Below are 14,359 nucleotides of genomic sequence, written 5' to 3'. Positions count from 1 at the left end.
CACCCTGATCCTCTTGCGATGACTCTCTGGAAGGTGTTCTTTTATATCTATGGAGATGCTTCCCATCAAGTCTCGAATCGGTCGAGCAGGTTGATGTCAACTTACATACAGAGGCGGTTTACACCTACTCTTTTCTCAAAAACCAAAACATACAATCCACATACCTTGTCAAATACCTCAATCCGACCTACCTGAAGCTCCTGATATGCGATATCTGGTAAGATGGCTGAAAGAGAATTTGTTAAGTGAAAGACCGGAGATGTTTGGGGAAGGTGATAGTGTGTGAGTTATATTCTCTCTCACCTCTTTTATATTTACTACTTTCATTCTTATTCGATACCTCACTTGTCCCAATATTTCACTTTCCCCAACATTTCACTTCTTCCATACAACTCATGACCTCCAGAATGACTGCCACTTCTTGGTACTACTCATACCCTTCGTGTTCAGTTTCACCAGGTTCCCAACTCCTCCATGGCGTGATGAACAGTGATAGGATATTGAGAGATGTGTTTTAGTTGACCACCAGCCGACCGGGGATATTGGTCCTGATCAACGATGCCGATTGGGAGTTAGAAGGAGAGTTAGAATATTTATTGAAAGATGGTGATGAGGTGGTTTTCATTTCGACTTTGCATGGGGGATGAACTGTTCCTCCCTTTCCCCATTCATCCTGTTCCATACTCCACCCCTTTCCTCAATACCACCACCGACTCCTCAACACCACTCTCTTGACCTGCTACAGTTCATCCTTCCCATGGATTATGCACCTGCCAACAAAAGATAAGATCATCATATGCTATGTAATACAATTACAAGTGTGCAAAATGTACAACAAGTCTTCCGTATGTACTGACAAAAGCTCAAACCCACCGATCTTCTTTCCTATACCCTTTCAAAGGCGCCTCTTCCAATCCTCCGACTGAACCCCATTCGGACACACCGGCCGGTCGTGGAACACGTATAGGTTCATATTCTTCCTGAGATATAGTCATTTTCTTATTCTTCCTCTCCGAGCTTCTCTCCTGTTTGTTCACCGGGTCATTCTCACCCTGTCTCATCTCTGACTCGACGCTTTGGAGACCGGATGAAGATGTTGAGGATTGAGAGGAGGATTTGGAAGCGTCTAATCTTGCGTTTGAAGAAAGAGCAGAAGGATTATTGAGTCTCTTACCGTCAGCATCGTTGGGTATCTACGAACAACAAGAATGAATAGGTGACAACGGTGAGAAGGAGAATCTCACGTAGTATTCTTCTCGGATATCAAATTTCTTCCTTTCTTTATCCATCCCAAGAGCTTGTTCAGTAGTTAAAGTGGTATTTTTTTGATTATGTAGATCGTATCTGGGCATCAGCCTTAAATTTATTTGTGAACTCTTCCCCCTCCATCCATCCCACATCTCATATTACCCACATACCACCGGCCACCCCCTAAGCCACTCCCCCACGCTTACCCCCACCCATCCACACAAGGTTTTGTAAGAAGCTTAACACTCAAGGAAACGTCGTGCGACCTGAGTAGATGATATGATCTTCACATGAGGAATGTTAATGATGATTCACCAACTACAGGGATAAGTGTGATAGAAAACCACACCCACTTTGTTTGAGTCAAAGCTTTCAAGCCGAAAGAAGCGAAAACGATGATGGATACGAATGGAACTCCAAATAATAAGAACGGTCTGTTTCTGACCGCTAACAATATAGGATGTGTCGACCTTGATTTTCTAGGTAATGACATGATTCGAAACTTCTTTCTTGAGCGTCTTTCCTCCTCCTTTTTTGAATTCTGGTTCCACTTTGGGATATCCCCGTTGTTCTTCAGTATTGAAGATCTCAAAGATTATATGAATACTTCTACAAAGTACAAAGTTGAAGAGTTTAACACTCGTATAGAGTTAGTGGCGGAGAGTGTCATAGAAGAATTTGTTTACGTAAGATTTCACATGAGTGTGGACCTCGACCCGGACCGGAACTCCGTCTTCCTCCTCTTTCACCTTGTCTTCTTGTCATCCACTCTATGTCTACAAGACTCATAAGCAGATCAGTTTTCAAGAGTATCCAGAGTATAAGGAGTGTACAGTCTAGACAGACTATAACAGGAATAACAAGAGGAATCATGTCGGAAGCGAAATTCCAACAAGCAGCTCATAAGCTTTTGGTGTGAGTTGGATCTTACATTTCTCCCTGTTCTCCATCCAGATACCCTTTACCATCTTTTCTCTCATTCATCCACGAGCCTGATACATCCAGCCTACAAAAGAATCACACTCATTAACCAGGATCCCAGGACCTATCGAATTCTCCGATGAAGTCCTTTATGCCAACGCTACACCCGGTACAGCCCATACCTCACCAGCGTTCATACCAATCTTCGGCGATTGTCTTCGTATGCTACGTAAAGTTCTTTTCGCTGAAGAACGTAAAGATAATCAATCTTTCCTCGTTGCTGGTTCTGGTACTCTAGGATGGGATGCAGTAGGGGCTAATTTGATAGAGCCGGGGGAAGAAGCTTTGGTTTTAGCTACTGGTTATTTTGGAGATAGTTTTGCAGATTGTTTAGAAGCGTATGGAGCGGAAGTAACTAAGATTACGGCGGAGATTGGGGGTGTACCGAATGATGAGGAGGTTATTGCTGTTTTGAAGGAGAAGAAGTTTAAAGTGGTTACTATCACTCATGGTGAGTGTTGCAGAACCCTCCTACATATCTACTTTCACCTCCTGGCGGTGTTGTTGATGCCTTTGCCCCCCTCCATCCCATCCTCCCTGCCCTTCTTACAAGGAGTATGCGTGTCTAGCTAGTCTCGTCGCGATTTATGACTCCCTCGTAAACTCTTCGTTCTTCCCCACCAGAGGCCTACCGAAAGGAGGTATGAGACAGGGTGATGGACTTGGCATTATGATCTGACTTTACAGTCGACACTTCTACCGGTGTTCTATCACCAGCCGCCCATCTGGCAGAATTGATCCACACTCATTCCCCTTCCTCCCTCATCGCACTAGATGCTGTATGTTCCGTAGCTTCTGAAGAAATTCAATTCGATAAATGGGGTTTGGACGTTGTCATCTCCGCCACTCAAAAAGGTCTTGGTGCTCCACCCGGTTTGAGCGTAGTGATGGTTTCTGGAAAAGCTATAAAAACTTTGGAAGAACGTAAATCTCCAGTTGGAGGTTATTATATTAGTTGGAAAAGATGGTTACCTGTGATGAAAGCTTATGAAGAGGGTAAACCGAGTTATTTCGCTACTCGTGAGTTGTCCAGTATCCCTTTGCTTCTCCTTGCCCCTCTCCATTGACACGATCCTGTGTATCTGACGTGACCCCATTTCACATTTTACAACCGCCACTTACGTGACCTACTACTGAAAAGCCTTGCCCTACTCTCCTTCCTGTGACTGGTTTTCATTCTACTAGATCCCGCGTTGAAACTAATCGACTCATTCGTACTTCGAGGCGAGCACAGACTGCGCATCATGCTTCAGTCTTAAAGCTAACCCTCAGCCCCCGTTCAACTAATCTACGCTCTCCACGCATCCCTAACCTCTATCCTCTCCGCACCTCTTTCAGACCGTTTCGCAGCTCATCAAGCCGCATCGGCCTATATCAAAGATTCTCTCACCTCACTCGGTCTTTCTTTTGTACCACTCCATCGATCCATTGCTGCAAACGGTATGACAGCAATTAAATTCCCTCCTGGTCTCAAAGCGCCTGACGTTTTGCCTCATTTGGCAGAAAAGGGAGTTGTGGTAGCTGCTGGATTACACAAAGCTATGGCTGGGGAATATTTCAGAATCGGTCATATGGGTATCACTGCTGTACAGAGGGAAAGAGGAGATTTGGAGAAAGTTGTAGGTGCTGTCAAAGAGGTTTTGAGTAAATGACTATCCCGGGAGAAAAAGAAAAGGGCGAGGTTGTAAATAGAAGCCGATCCTATCTTGATGATCCTCTACAAGAGTCATCTCCTTGTGAGGTCGTCGAAACGACAAGTGAAGATGAGGTGAGGAATGACATGTTGTTGTTTCAGGGGATGATGATCATTGTTGAGATATGAGGAAAGCAGCGGATGGTAAGTTGAGAAAGGCGATTATACCAGCGAGATACAAGAAAAGAGATGCCGGATACTGCCCTTACTTGGGAGCAAAAGAAACAAGAGAGATTATATGAAAAGATGAGTTATTTCGTTGAACATTAACGACTCCAATATTTAACGTCATCTGAATCAAACACTAATACTCTGATAACTTTCTATGGAAAGTTGTTCTGCCATACTATCAAACAGATAGAATGGACTATAACCCTTCTCATTTATCAAGCGTCCTCATTGCCAGATCCAGTCGCATACCCCGAATCAAAATAAAAATAAAAATAAAAATTCCACAACACCCTCCCCCATTACCTCTGGATTCTCATCGTCAGTGTCGTCAGCGTCATCGTCACCACCATTGCCAATCGACAGCGTCGAGACGTCAGAAGGTTTTTGGAGAAACCAATGTCTTGGATTTCGGGATGAGCAGTGGAATCAGGTTCTTGAACGTACCATGGGACAACGCAATAATGTCCCGTTCGAAAAGTAAAATCAAAAATAGATTTTGTGACATACGTCAAGAGGAAGAAGAAGATGTAAAAGACACAAAAGCAATTATCAGTGTCTAAAGTACTACTACTCATGTGTGGGTAATTTAGCGTCTCACACCACTTACTGATCATGTGAGGAACAACTTTGAGTTGGGTTGTTAGGGAAACAATCATTCTCTATCCTTCTCTCTATTAACGTTACTCCGTCCTCAGTCCCGGTGTGACCAGGGAGCAGTATGGTCGACACGGGTCGTCGCCGCCGTACCCAAGATATACATCATAAGACTCGAGGCTCAACGATCCAGAACTCCCTCTGTTCAATTGTGAGGTTACTTCCATAATCATCTGGTCCAATGGTCCGGGTTTTTTTTTTCTGGATACCCACTATAGTTATCTGGCCCCAAATGTTCCTCCCCTGTGAAGTATTCAAAATACGAGTTTCCATCTGCATTTATTGTGATTACTTTTCGTTTAACTGGTAAACTCACCATCCCTTCTCCTTTACCACCGTTCCGAAGATATTCAGGATAAGTATTGAATTTCCAATATTCTACATATACGACGTCTCCATAGTCACCATCCTCGCTCCTCATCTTTTTCTTCAGTATTTCCCTTTGCACGGAGTTTCTCTGTAAAGTACGAATAATTCGATCATCGGTGGAAGTGGTGGCAATGGGGTTGATCGTTGAGGCTGGAATATCTTCAGCGAGGTCAGTCGCAGGTCCCCCCTCTCGCTCATTATCGCTTGAGTCATTCATGATATTGTTCTCAATGACATCTTTTTGGGGGAAGCTATCCATTCCTTCATCGTCGTGATCTGTCAAATTATCAGATTCCAGATCCATGGGGCACACATCGGAATCAGTCTTCTCCGAGATCGCGTCCAGTACTGAAGGGGACTTTCCTGGATTGTCAGACAAGGTCAGACCGTCCAAGAAGAAACCTAAACTGTTTTACTTTCGTCTGATTACTATTCGAAGAAGAATTCGGGTTTGCTTCCTTGTCTTTCTCAGTATCAAGACTTGATTGCATGTTGATAAACTTGGTAGATATTAGAAAAGTAGATCGAATACATATCGAAAGAATGCTTTTTACAAGCAACTCAGTTTAAGTGGCAAACTCCGATCCTCCTTTTATCTACACAACCATTGACGTCGGACATGGAAACGGGATTTCAAATCCCCACACAGCTTTCATCATCCATAGTCCATGATCCAGGCGGATATCAGTATGGAGGGACGATCTCAGTTGGATCAACGTGTGTTCATAAGGAGATGTCAGTGGAGGACTGATTTATAGGAATGCCAAATACCAAATTACTTATGAGATTATAGATGACGAGATAGAACATGGATGAAGGGTTCTCAGATCACTATTACCAGCTTTTGAACGGAGCAAGTGATGATAGAGTCAAGGGGGGCGAGGGACAGATGAGTTATGATATAGAGAGATGGGAACGGGAGTGTAAGATTTTGACCAAACTCACATATCCTATCACCTTTTCTAACCATGTATGAATAATTCCACTCCTAACTTCTCCTGATCATTCCACTAATTCAGACATTATAATCTCTTGCAACCTTTTCACACTGGTATGAGGCACGAAGTACCCGTCCATATTCTTGACGTAGGTGTTTGGTAAACGACTTGCCCGAGAAGAAATACGACAAAGGGTTGAAGGCCAAATCGTTCATGATGAGTCAAAGATCACAAGTAATCGTTTTGGAGAATATACGGTCCTGGCTTTGGTAATGAGCAGTGGAAACTATTGATTGAGCGTGTCATGGCCAAGTCAAATCCGAGAAGGAAGATAAAATAAAGAGTTCGTAATAGATTTAAAGAGGGAGAGGATAAGACGTCATATATAGAAACGATTTTCAGTAAGTGCTCGTACTCGTGCTTGTACTCTACTTATGCTTATATACATTAACATCTGACACTACTACCTACTGCTTTACTGATCATGTGAGAATCAACATTATCGGATCGGGTTATTTGGAAAACGATCTTCTCCAACACTTCTCTTCCTGGGATTTCTTCGTCGTTGGTGCCCGTATAACCCACAAGCAGAGAATTCAAGAATTCAAATATCGCTTTGGTAGAGATGTTCGGGATATACCTCTGGAGGTTCAAGGCATACCAGTTGACCCTCACGGATGATCACGGAAGGATCTTGACCTGTTGTTCGACGTCTCTTCTTAGAATACCAATATAAATTATCCGAGCCTAAATCTCCACCTGCGTAAAATTCGTAGTAACTCATTTCGTCCGTGTTATCCTCTTCAATCACCTCTATCTTCCTTTTGGATCCTATATCTCTCTCTCTTTCCTCATCATCAACCGTGCAGGGGTGTTTAGATGTTGAAAGAAGATATGCAGGATAAGTCCCTGACGGTAAACGTACCGAAGGGTCGAAATAAACTTCTCCTTTGTATCTACCACTTTTGGAGATCATGGTGTTGTGTTTGCTGATATTAGATGATAATACAGAGGGGAAAAAGAGCATGCATCAATTCTACATGTCTCTATACTTATCACATTCCACTCACACGCATAAAACCAGAGACGATCGAATAAAGTTCAGAGGATAAGTTGAACGGAGAAATATTCGACGGAAGGGGTAATTCTAACGGCGGTTCGGCCGTCCTGGCCCGATTCTATCGGCTAACACTCCCCCACGGGACAATGCACGACTCTGCAGTAGTCCCGGACGATTTATCGATGGCGACGGCGGGGTTTGTGATGATGTAGAAGGTAGTAATGACGAAATATTGAGTGTTATGTGTGTGGTAGTAGTGGTAGGTGAAATCGTGAAATGAATTTCTGTGGGGCCCCCTGCGGGGCTCCGCTCTGACACGTGGCTACCACTCACCGGTACCGACGACTGACTCTTCTCTATCTTTCCTTTTACTTCATCACTTTTATCTCCAATTATCGGTATGTCCATCTTTCGTCTTTCTCCACTTCTATCTCTCATTTCTGACTCTCTGAACTTCCCTTTATCCTGTCTGCTTCTTAAAACTTCAGGTTTGCTAGTAGGATCCCGAGAATCGATGAAATTGCTTCGTGTCCCTGGCTGACGATATTTCGCAGAACCGCTACCCACCGAGAAACTTTTATTTTCATTAACAATTTCATTATGTCTTCGCCACTTCCCGGTGGTATCGATCCCTTGGTTCCTCTCCTGAGGTCTGGTGAGGCTCATGGTACGCTCATTATTCACTTTATCATGAAAATTATCTCTGACCAGCTGAACTGTCGGATATCTCGGTCCGTACCTTGGAGGCGACCTGTCGACAGATCCGTTTCCTCCGAAGGTTGCTTGTCTCTCTCTCGAACGCTGGTCAAGGTGCATCTGCACCTTTCTTCGACATTCTTTACGATCTCGAAAGGGCCTGTCAGCATGTGGAGAATTTGTTGGGATATGTTACGGGGTAACAACGAATCGAGGGAACTCTATCGAGTTCGACGGATTAGGACAGAGGAAAGCGGGAGTTGGAGGCAGTGCTGCAGTAGGTAGGGACGGGTTTTCCCCTTTCGAGATTTTCCCCACTGGGTTTGCTCAAAGCGGTTTTTCACCTGTCCGAGTATGTACATGGACGCTTGCAGTAGGACTGAGAAGAGGAGACGGATACCTGTAGACAGTATATAGTACAATCAGCAAAGTACCAACTTTGCTGATTCTTCAATATCATTCTTTGGCTACATCGATTGCAGAGGAGACACGATCCATTAAGCACCAGAGCCCCTAGACTTCCACGAGACCTCCATCGAGTTCGACCCAACCTGCGACCTAGTCGTCGTGTTTCCAGTACCGTTACAAGTTGAAGAATCAGCCTTACGCACCTTGGGTCGAATCGGAGAGTACTGTATGCTCACCAGAGGGAAAGCGCGGAAAATGATACCAGAAAAAGAGGAGTTGGAACAAGGGCTGGTCCCAGAGGAAGAAATACCAACAAGTTCTTCGAGAAGTACCATTTCACATGATCTCACTTCTACTACCACTACCCCAGATCCGCTAAATGAATTATCGCAGCAGTTGTCACAATTGTTAGCCATTATGACGATGCAACAAAAGGAACAAAATACATTAAGGGAAGAACTGGCTACGATGAAAGCTGACCGACAGAACCAACAGATACTCACATCGAAAGGGGCAAGTTTGATCGAAGTCGAAGAAAACAAGCCGTGTTTGGAGCCAAAACTTACCAACAACGAACGAACAGGAAGAACCAGGTGTGCGGATCCACCTACCTTCAGTGGAGAACGAGGAGAATTGGACAACTTCCTTGCAGCATGTCACATGAACTTCGAATTCAAAGGGGCAGAGTACGCCACCGATCGCAGAAAGATCCTGTTCATGTACGGGTATCTTCGAGGCACCCCTCAAATGCTTATAACCCCGGCCATAACCAATCCAAGTATATGGAATTCGACCGAATGGCTAGAGAGCTACGACAAATTCATTCAGCATTTACGAACTCAATTTGGAGATAGTAACATGGCAGGTACGGCTATGAGGAAATTGCAAGAGTTAAGACAGACTGATACGGCCGCCGAGTATTTTGCCAACTTCGAACTTTGGTCCACACACCTTGGAAAGGTACCAGATGCAATGAAAATCGCCTCAGCCATACAGGGCCTGAAGGAAGAGCTACTGAAGGTGGTAGTGGTAAATAACACCGACCCTCGAACCAAATCGGACTGGATCTATTTCAAACAGCATGTGATAGGGACTGAGGAGAACCAACGGATGGCTGAAACGATGATTGCAGCGAATCGATGGGCTGCTAGACGCAAACATGAGACGACCTGGCTTCCCCCTCGATCGAATTCGATGCGATTGGATACTAGTTTGCCCAACCCGGTAGAACGCTACTCACAATCGACTGGTAGAGGACCCTTGCCCGGTGGAAAACCAGGGATGATGAATTATGGTCTACCAAATGACCCTCCGGTCACCTGGACAGAGGACGGAGGACGTCTCAGCGAGAACGAAATGACTTGGAGGAGGGAGAACCGACGTTGTCTCAAATGTAGAAGTCCAGAACATTACGCCAACAACTGTCCAAATGGAGGAAATACGAGAAACAACATTAGGGGATCCCCAAACCCGCATAGCTCACCGATTCCTAGTGGATCGAACTCGATCCCAACTGGGTCCAAAGGGCCATTAGTTCGAGGAATGGCGGTGACCTTTGAAGAAGAGGGAAACGACTACCTGGCCTAAGTGATGCGACCACTTGCGGCCAGGATCTGCCCGGATCGCAGAGAATTCAAATACCAATAGATCTCAGTAATGACTCGGCCATAATATATATAAAAATACAAACAAAGAAAGATACCCTACAGATTGGAATGTTAATCGATACCGGGGCTACAGGAAGGTATGTGCAGCCGGCCTGTCCATTATACCATCTATTCCCAAAGAAACAATATCAGGTACCACGAAAAATTAGGTTCCTGGATGGAACTACCGCGACCTTAGTGACCGAATATGTAGAAGCAGAATTAGATCTAGGAAAAGGACTCAGGATTGCAACTCGACTGGATGTTATGGCATACGAAGGACCAGAAGTACTAGTAGGACTAGATTTCTTGAGACAGTTTAGGGCAAGGATCGATTGTGGAAAGGGACTGATCGAATTCGACGGAATTGGACGAGATACTGGTTGGAAATACCCAAGATTAGAAGAAGGATTAATAAGAGGGGCAACACTGGAGAAAGGGGAGGACGAAATGAGTGAGGAGGAACTGCGACAAATCATACCGACACAATGGCACCAATACCTCGAATTATTCAAGGTAGAAAGAGCAAGAAGACTACCACCAAGAAGAGAATGTGACCACGAAATCGAATTAGTAGCAGGGGCTGAACTAAAACCAGGACCAATTTACCAACTGGACGAGCATGGGGATGCTTTCCTGAAGCAGTGGATCAATGATGGACTGACTAGTGGACATCTGCGAAGAAGTAAATCGCCCTATGGGTCCCCAGTATTCCTGGTCCCCAAGAAAGGAGTCATTCCCTATCGAGTAGTTACAGATTACCGGGCACTTAACAAGGTAACCATCAAGGATTCATACCCAATGCCACTCATCTCGACACTACTCGATCGACTTCAATTAGGAAGGATCTTCACTAAACTCGATTTGAAAGGGGCTTACCAGTTAGTCAGAATAAAGGAAGGAGATGAACATAAAGCTGCCTTACGAACAAGATACGGCAGTTTCGAGAGCACCGTCCTAAGGGATGGGTTGTGTAATGCACCAGCCACCTTTCAGAACTTTCTACAAGACATGTTTCACGATCTACTTGACGAAGGGGTAGTAGTTTATATCGACGACATCACGGTATACTCCGACACGATCGAAAACCATCAGATCATTGTCCAAAAGGTGTTAGATCGACTACTTGAAAACGATTTGGTCGTCAGTCCGAGGAAATGCGAATGGAGTTCAAATGAAGTGAAGTTCCTGGGGTACGTAATAGGACACGAACGGATCGAAATGGATCAAGAAAAGGTGAAAGCTATTCTAGAATGGGGAGAACCCATGACAGTCCGGGATACTCAAGTGTTCTTGGGTTTTGCGAATTTCTATCGGAGGTTTATCAAGGGGTTTTCGCATATTGTGGGACCTCTCACACGATTGACTAGGAAGGATCAAGCTTGGAACTGGACACAAGAATGCCAAAAGGCTTTTGACGATCTAAAGAAAACATTCACCACAGCACCAGTACTTCGACATTTTGATAGAACCCGACCGACTTGGATTGAAACCGATGGATCCGATTGCGCGATAGGTGCGATAGCGTCTCAGAGATTTCCTCACCCATCAATAAAAGGAACCACCGAGCTTCACCCAGTAGCGTACTGGTCTCGAGCAATGACGCCCTGTGAGCTAAACTACACGGTGGGAGAGAAAGAATTATTAGCCATCGTGGATTGCTTGGTCGCCTGGAGACCCTACTTGGCTAACAGTAGTGATGTTATAAAGGTCATTACCGATCACAAGAACCTAGAATACTTCCAAAGCAAACGACAACTAAATCGAAGGCAGATGAGATGGTTGGAAATATTGGGAGACTTCAACATAGAGATCACTTATCGACCAGGGAGCAAAAATGGGGGAGCAGATGCTCTGACGAGACGAGGAGATTATCATCCGGGAAGAGGGAGTAGCAAGGACCCGAATCTTAACAAAGGCAACTGGCTACAATTGCTACCGACACACGAACAAATTGGATCGAATTCAATGGACTCAGAACACAAAGGACCAAGACACATAGTAAGAGGAGCAATCCGGGAAGACTCATTATTCGGACTCATCAAGAACGGACTGAAAGACTCAGAAGACATAGCAAACATACGACAACTAGGACTACAGATGACACAGACACATAGCACACAGAGCACACAGAGCACCCAGAACACACAGGACACACAGAAGACACAGGCTAGCAGCGAGACACCAATAGTATCATGGACACAGAGCGGATTACTCTTATACAAAAACAGAGTAGTCATACCAGAGGGACAGGCAAGATTAGAAGTAATGAAAGCAAGACACGATTCGATGCTAGTGGGTCATCCAGGAAGAGACAAAACTATCACCATGGTCAAAGAGGACTATTACTGGCCACATTTGGACGAGTATATTGCAAAATACGTAAAAGGATGCGAGATCTGTAACCGACACAAGACTCATCGACACCAGCCGTATGGACATCTGGTCTCTTTACCAGTACCCACACTGCCCTGGACAGATATCTCTATGGATATGGTGGGACCCCTACCAAAATCGACCGAGTTCGACGCGATACTGGTGATAGTCGATCGACTAACCAAGATGGCTAGATTTATTCCATGTACAACTGGACTAACAGCGAACAAAGTGGCCGACATCTACATCAAGGAGATCTTTTCAAAACATGGAGTACCTCGAACAATTGTGTCAGATAGGGGAACTCAGTTTACGGCGGAAATTTGGAAGGAAATATGTCAGTTCTTGGGAATAAAGAACTTATACTCGACTGCGTATCACCCTCAAACAGATGGACAAACTGAGCGAGTAAATCAACAGATGGAAATCCTGCTCGGAATGTATGTAAACTACAACATGGACAATTGGGATCAACTTCTACCAATTGCTGAGTTCGCTTATAACTGTTCGCCACATAGTAGCCACGGTCTGTGTCCCTTTGAAGCCTGTTACGGCTATGTGCCACACTACGACATCCATTCGCACGATATTCGATCAAAGTCAAACAAGTTGGAGAGGAAATGGAGGGATATGGGAGAGTTACATGCGGCTGTTCAAGAACAGGTCAGGATGGCTAATGAGATTAGTGCCGAATACTACAACAGGAGACACAAGAGTGTACCAGAAGAATTCAGAGAGGGAGAACAGGTACTACTGAGTACGAAGTATCTTACGACGGAAAGACCCAGTCGAAAATTAGAAGCAAAATACGTTGGCCCCTTCAAGATCATAAGGAGAGTGGGGAAAAATGCTTTCGAATTAGATCTACCTCCATCAATGAGAGTGCACAATGTCTTCAATGTCACGTTGTTGGAACCATATCCTAGAGACATGATACCAGGTCGACAGATACAACCCCCACCACCTGTAGTAATAAACGGCCAGGAGGAATTCCATGTGGAAGCAATTGTGGACAGTAGAATTCGACGAGGAAAGGAGGAATTCAAGGTAAAATGGTTAGGATACACAGGGAATGCGGCCTATGACTGGGAACCACGAGAAAATGTAGAAGAGTTGGCCGTTTTTGGTGAATTTCTGGAAAAGAGGAAAAAAAATCCCAGAAGAAAGTGAGAATTCGATCAAAATCAACGGAATTTATTGGGAAATAAATACATACACAGGAAATATGGCTACGTATAGAGAGATATAAAATACACTAGAAGTTGGAGGTGGTAGAATTGGCTCGGGGACGACGGACCGAGGCGGGAATACGAATGACATTGCGGGGGAGAGGAGTATGGGGAGAAGAGGAGGGACCGGCGACTGGTTGAGAAGAAGTCAATCCGGTTGGATCAGCAGCAGAGGTGAGATGATCCAAGGTTTCAGAAGGAGAGGGAGGGGTGTAGTTGGAAGGAATGAGATGAAGAGATTTGTAGAGGCCCAGATGTACTGGGGGAAGAGGAAGAAGGAGAGAGGAAAAGAGGTGGATGTAAGCGGAGAGTTGGGTGAGAGAAGAGGATTGATCCTGGGAGGAAAGGGATCGATATCGGGCCGAGACAGCACAGAGTTCGTGCTCCAGGACGAAGGTAACCTTGGAAGTAACAGTCTGGGCTCCGACAGTAATACCCTTTACATCAACATCGACCAAGTTCGAAGGAAGAAGATAGATACCTCGCGAAATTTGGACTCGGGATTGTTGGTTTTCACCGAACACTTTGAAGTTCCCTTCGCGGAGCACTCTCCACAAACACCACCAACTGAGTTGCATCAATATCGAACAGGAAGAGTAGGAAGACTCACGAGGACCGATACAACCTACACGAAAATCTTCTCCACCATCGAGACGACGCTGGCAATCGGAGCAAAGCTCACCCTCGAGACGGACAACAGCGCCATTCTTGTTACGAAGTCGCCAACCTTGGGCCAAGCGATCAAGCTAACAGTTAGAATTCGGTGGAATACGAAGGAGGAAAGCTCACGGCGTTACCAACCCCCTTGACACTGGGCTTGATGGCCCCAGTCTCGCGAAAGCGATCGAGGGCTTCATCCTTCAGAGCGAGACGAACAGAGGAGAACGAAA

General features: G+C 45.0%; 5 protein-coding genes across 5 annotated transcripts; 2 read left to right on the top strand and 3 right to left on the bottom strand.

Annotated features, from left to right (window-relative positions):
• Positions 1-97: 97 nt before the first annotated feature.
• TREMEDRAFT_35753 (uncharacterized protein) lies at positions 98-647 on the top strand (the record flags this gene model as incomplete). Its single annotated transcript, XM_007008062.1, has 2 exons — positions 98-282; positions 530-647. Coding segments are annotated over 2 exons (303 nt in total), but the record flags the coding sequence as incomplete, so codon positions are not given.
• Positions 648-776: 129 nt separating this feature from the next.
• Positions 777-1,838, bottom strand: TREMEDRAFT_41164 (uncharacterized protein). The gene is made up of 3 exons (XM_007008067.1): positions 1,602-1,838; positions 1,245-1,344; positions 777-1,169 (listed from the first exon to the last, which is right to left on the bottom strand). Exons 1-3 carry the CDS (start codon positions 1,739-1,741, stop codon positions 864-866), a joined length of 546 nt encoding a protein of 181 aa, XP_007008129.1. The 5' UTR covers positions 1,742-1,838; the 3' UTR covers positions 777-863.
• A 178-nt stretch (positions 1,839-2,016) lies between these two features.
• TREMEDRAFT_45959 (uncharacterized protein) lies at positions 2,017-4,178 on the top strand. Its single transcript, XM_007008073.1, has 4 exons — positions 2,017-2,163; positions 2,283-2,680; positions 2,917-3,249; positions 3,502-4,178. The coding sequence occupies exons 1-4, from the start codon at positions 2,021-2,023 to the stop codon at positions 3,879-3,881; spliced, it is 1,254 nt and encodes a 417-aa protein (XP_007008135.1). The 5' UTR covers positions 2,017-2,020; the 3' UTR covers positions 3,882-4,178.
• A 674-nt stretch (positions 4,179-4,852) lies between these two features.
• Positions 4,853-5,607, bottom strand: TREMEDRAFT_66026 (uncharacterized protein; the record flags this gene model as incomplete). The annotated part of the gene is made up of 3 exons (XM_007008113.1): positions 4,853-4,990; positions 5,064-5,479; positions 5,547-5,607. 3 exons carry the CDS (start codon positions 5,605-5,607, stop codon positions 4,853-4,855), a joined length of 615 nt encoding a protein of 204 aa, XP_007008175.1.
• Positions 5,608-6,501: 894 nt separating this feature from the next.
• On the bottom strand, positions 6,502-7,030 carry TREMEDRAFT_66025 (uncharacterized protein; the record flags this gene model as incomplete). The annotated part of the gene is given in 2 exon segments (XM_007008112.1): positions 6,502-6,696; positions 6,716-7,030. 2 exon segments carry the CDS (start codon positions 7,028-7,030, stop codon positions 6,502-6,504), a joined length of 510 nt encoding a protein of 169 aa, XP_007008174.1.
• Between the last annotated feature and the right edge of the window lie 7,329 nt (positions 7,031-14,359).

The sequence above is a fragment of the Tremella mesenterica genome, assembly GCF_000271645.1.
Source record: "Tremella mesenterica DSM 1558 unplaced genomic scaffold TREMEscaffold_18, whole genome shotgun sequence".
NCBI classification, from domain to species: Eukaryota; Fungi; Basidiomycota; class Tremellomycetes; order Tremellales; family Tremellaceae; genus Tremella; species Tremella mesenterica.
Note: the sequence above shows the minus strand (reverse complement) of the source record. Positions and strands in the feature narration are given on the sequence as shown.

What these genes read in the sequence shown, in the direction of transcription:
- TREMEDRAFT_41164 (XM_007008067.1), bottom strand. Translation starts at nt 1,741, where the DNA reads ATGTCATTACCTAGAAAATCAAGGTCGACACATCCTATATTGTTAGCG. An exon ending in AAAGCTTTGACTCAAACAAA is followed by an intron (nt 1,345 to 1,601) that starts GTGGGTGTGGTT and finishes GCTGATGCCCAG; the next exon opens with ATACGATCTACATAATCAAA. An exon ending in ATATCCGAGAAGAATACTAC is followed by an intron (nt 1,170 to 1,244) that starts GTGAGATTCTCC and finishes GCTGACGGTAAG; the next exon opens with AGACTCAATAATCCTTCTGC.
- TREMEDRAFT_45959 (XM_007008073.1), top strand. Translation starts at nt 2,021, where the DNA reads ATGTCTACAAGACTCATAAGCAGATCAGTTTTCAAGAGTATCCAGAGT. An exon ending in GCAGCTCATAAGCTTTTGGT is followed by an intron (nt 2,164 to 2,282) that starts GTGAGTTGGATC and finishes CTCATTAACCAG; the next exon opens with GATCCCAGGACCTATCGAAT. An exon ending in ACCGAGTTATTTCGCTACTC is followed by an intron (nt 3,250 to 3,501) that starts GTGAGTTGTCCA and finishes GCTAACCCTCAG; the next exon opens with CCCCCGTTCAACTAATCTAC.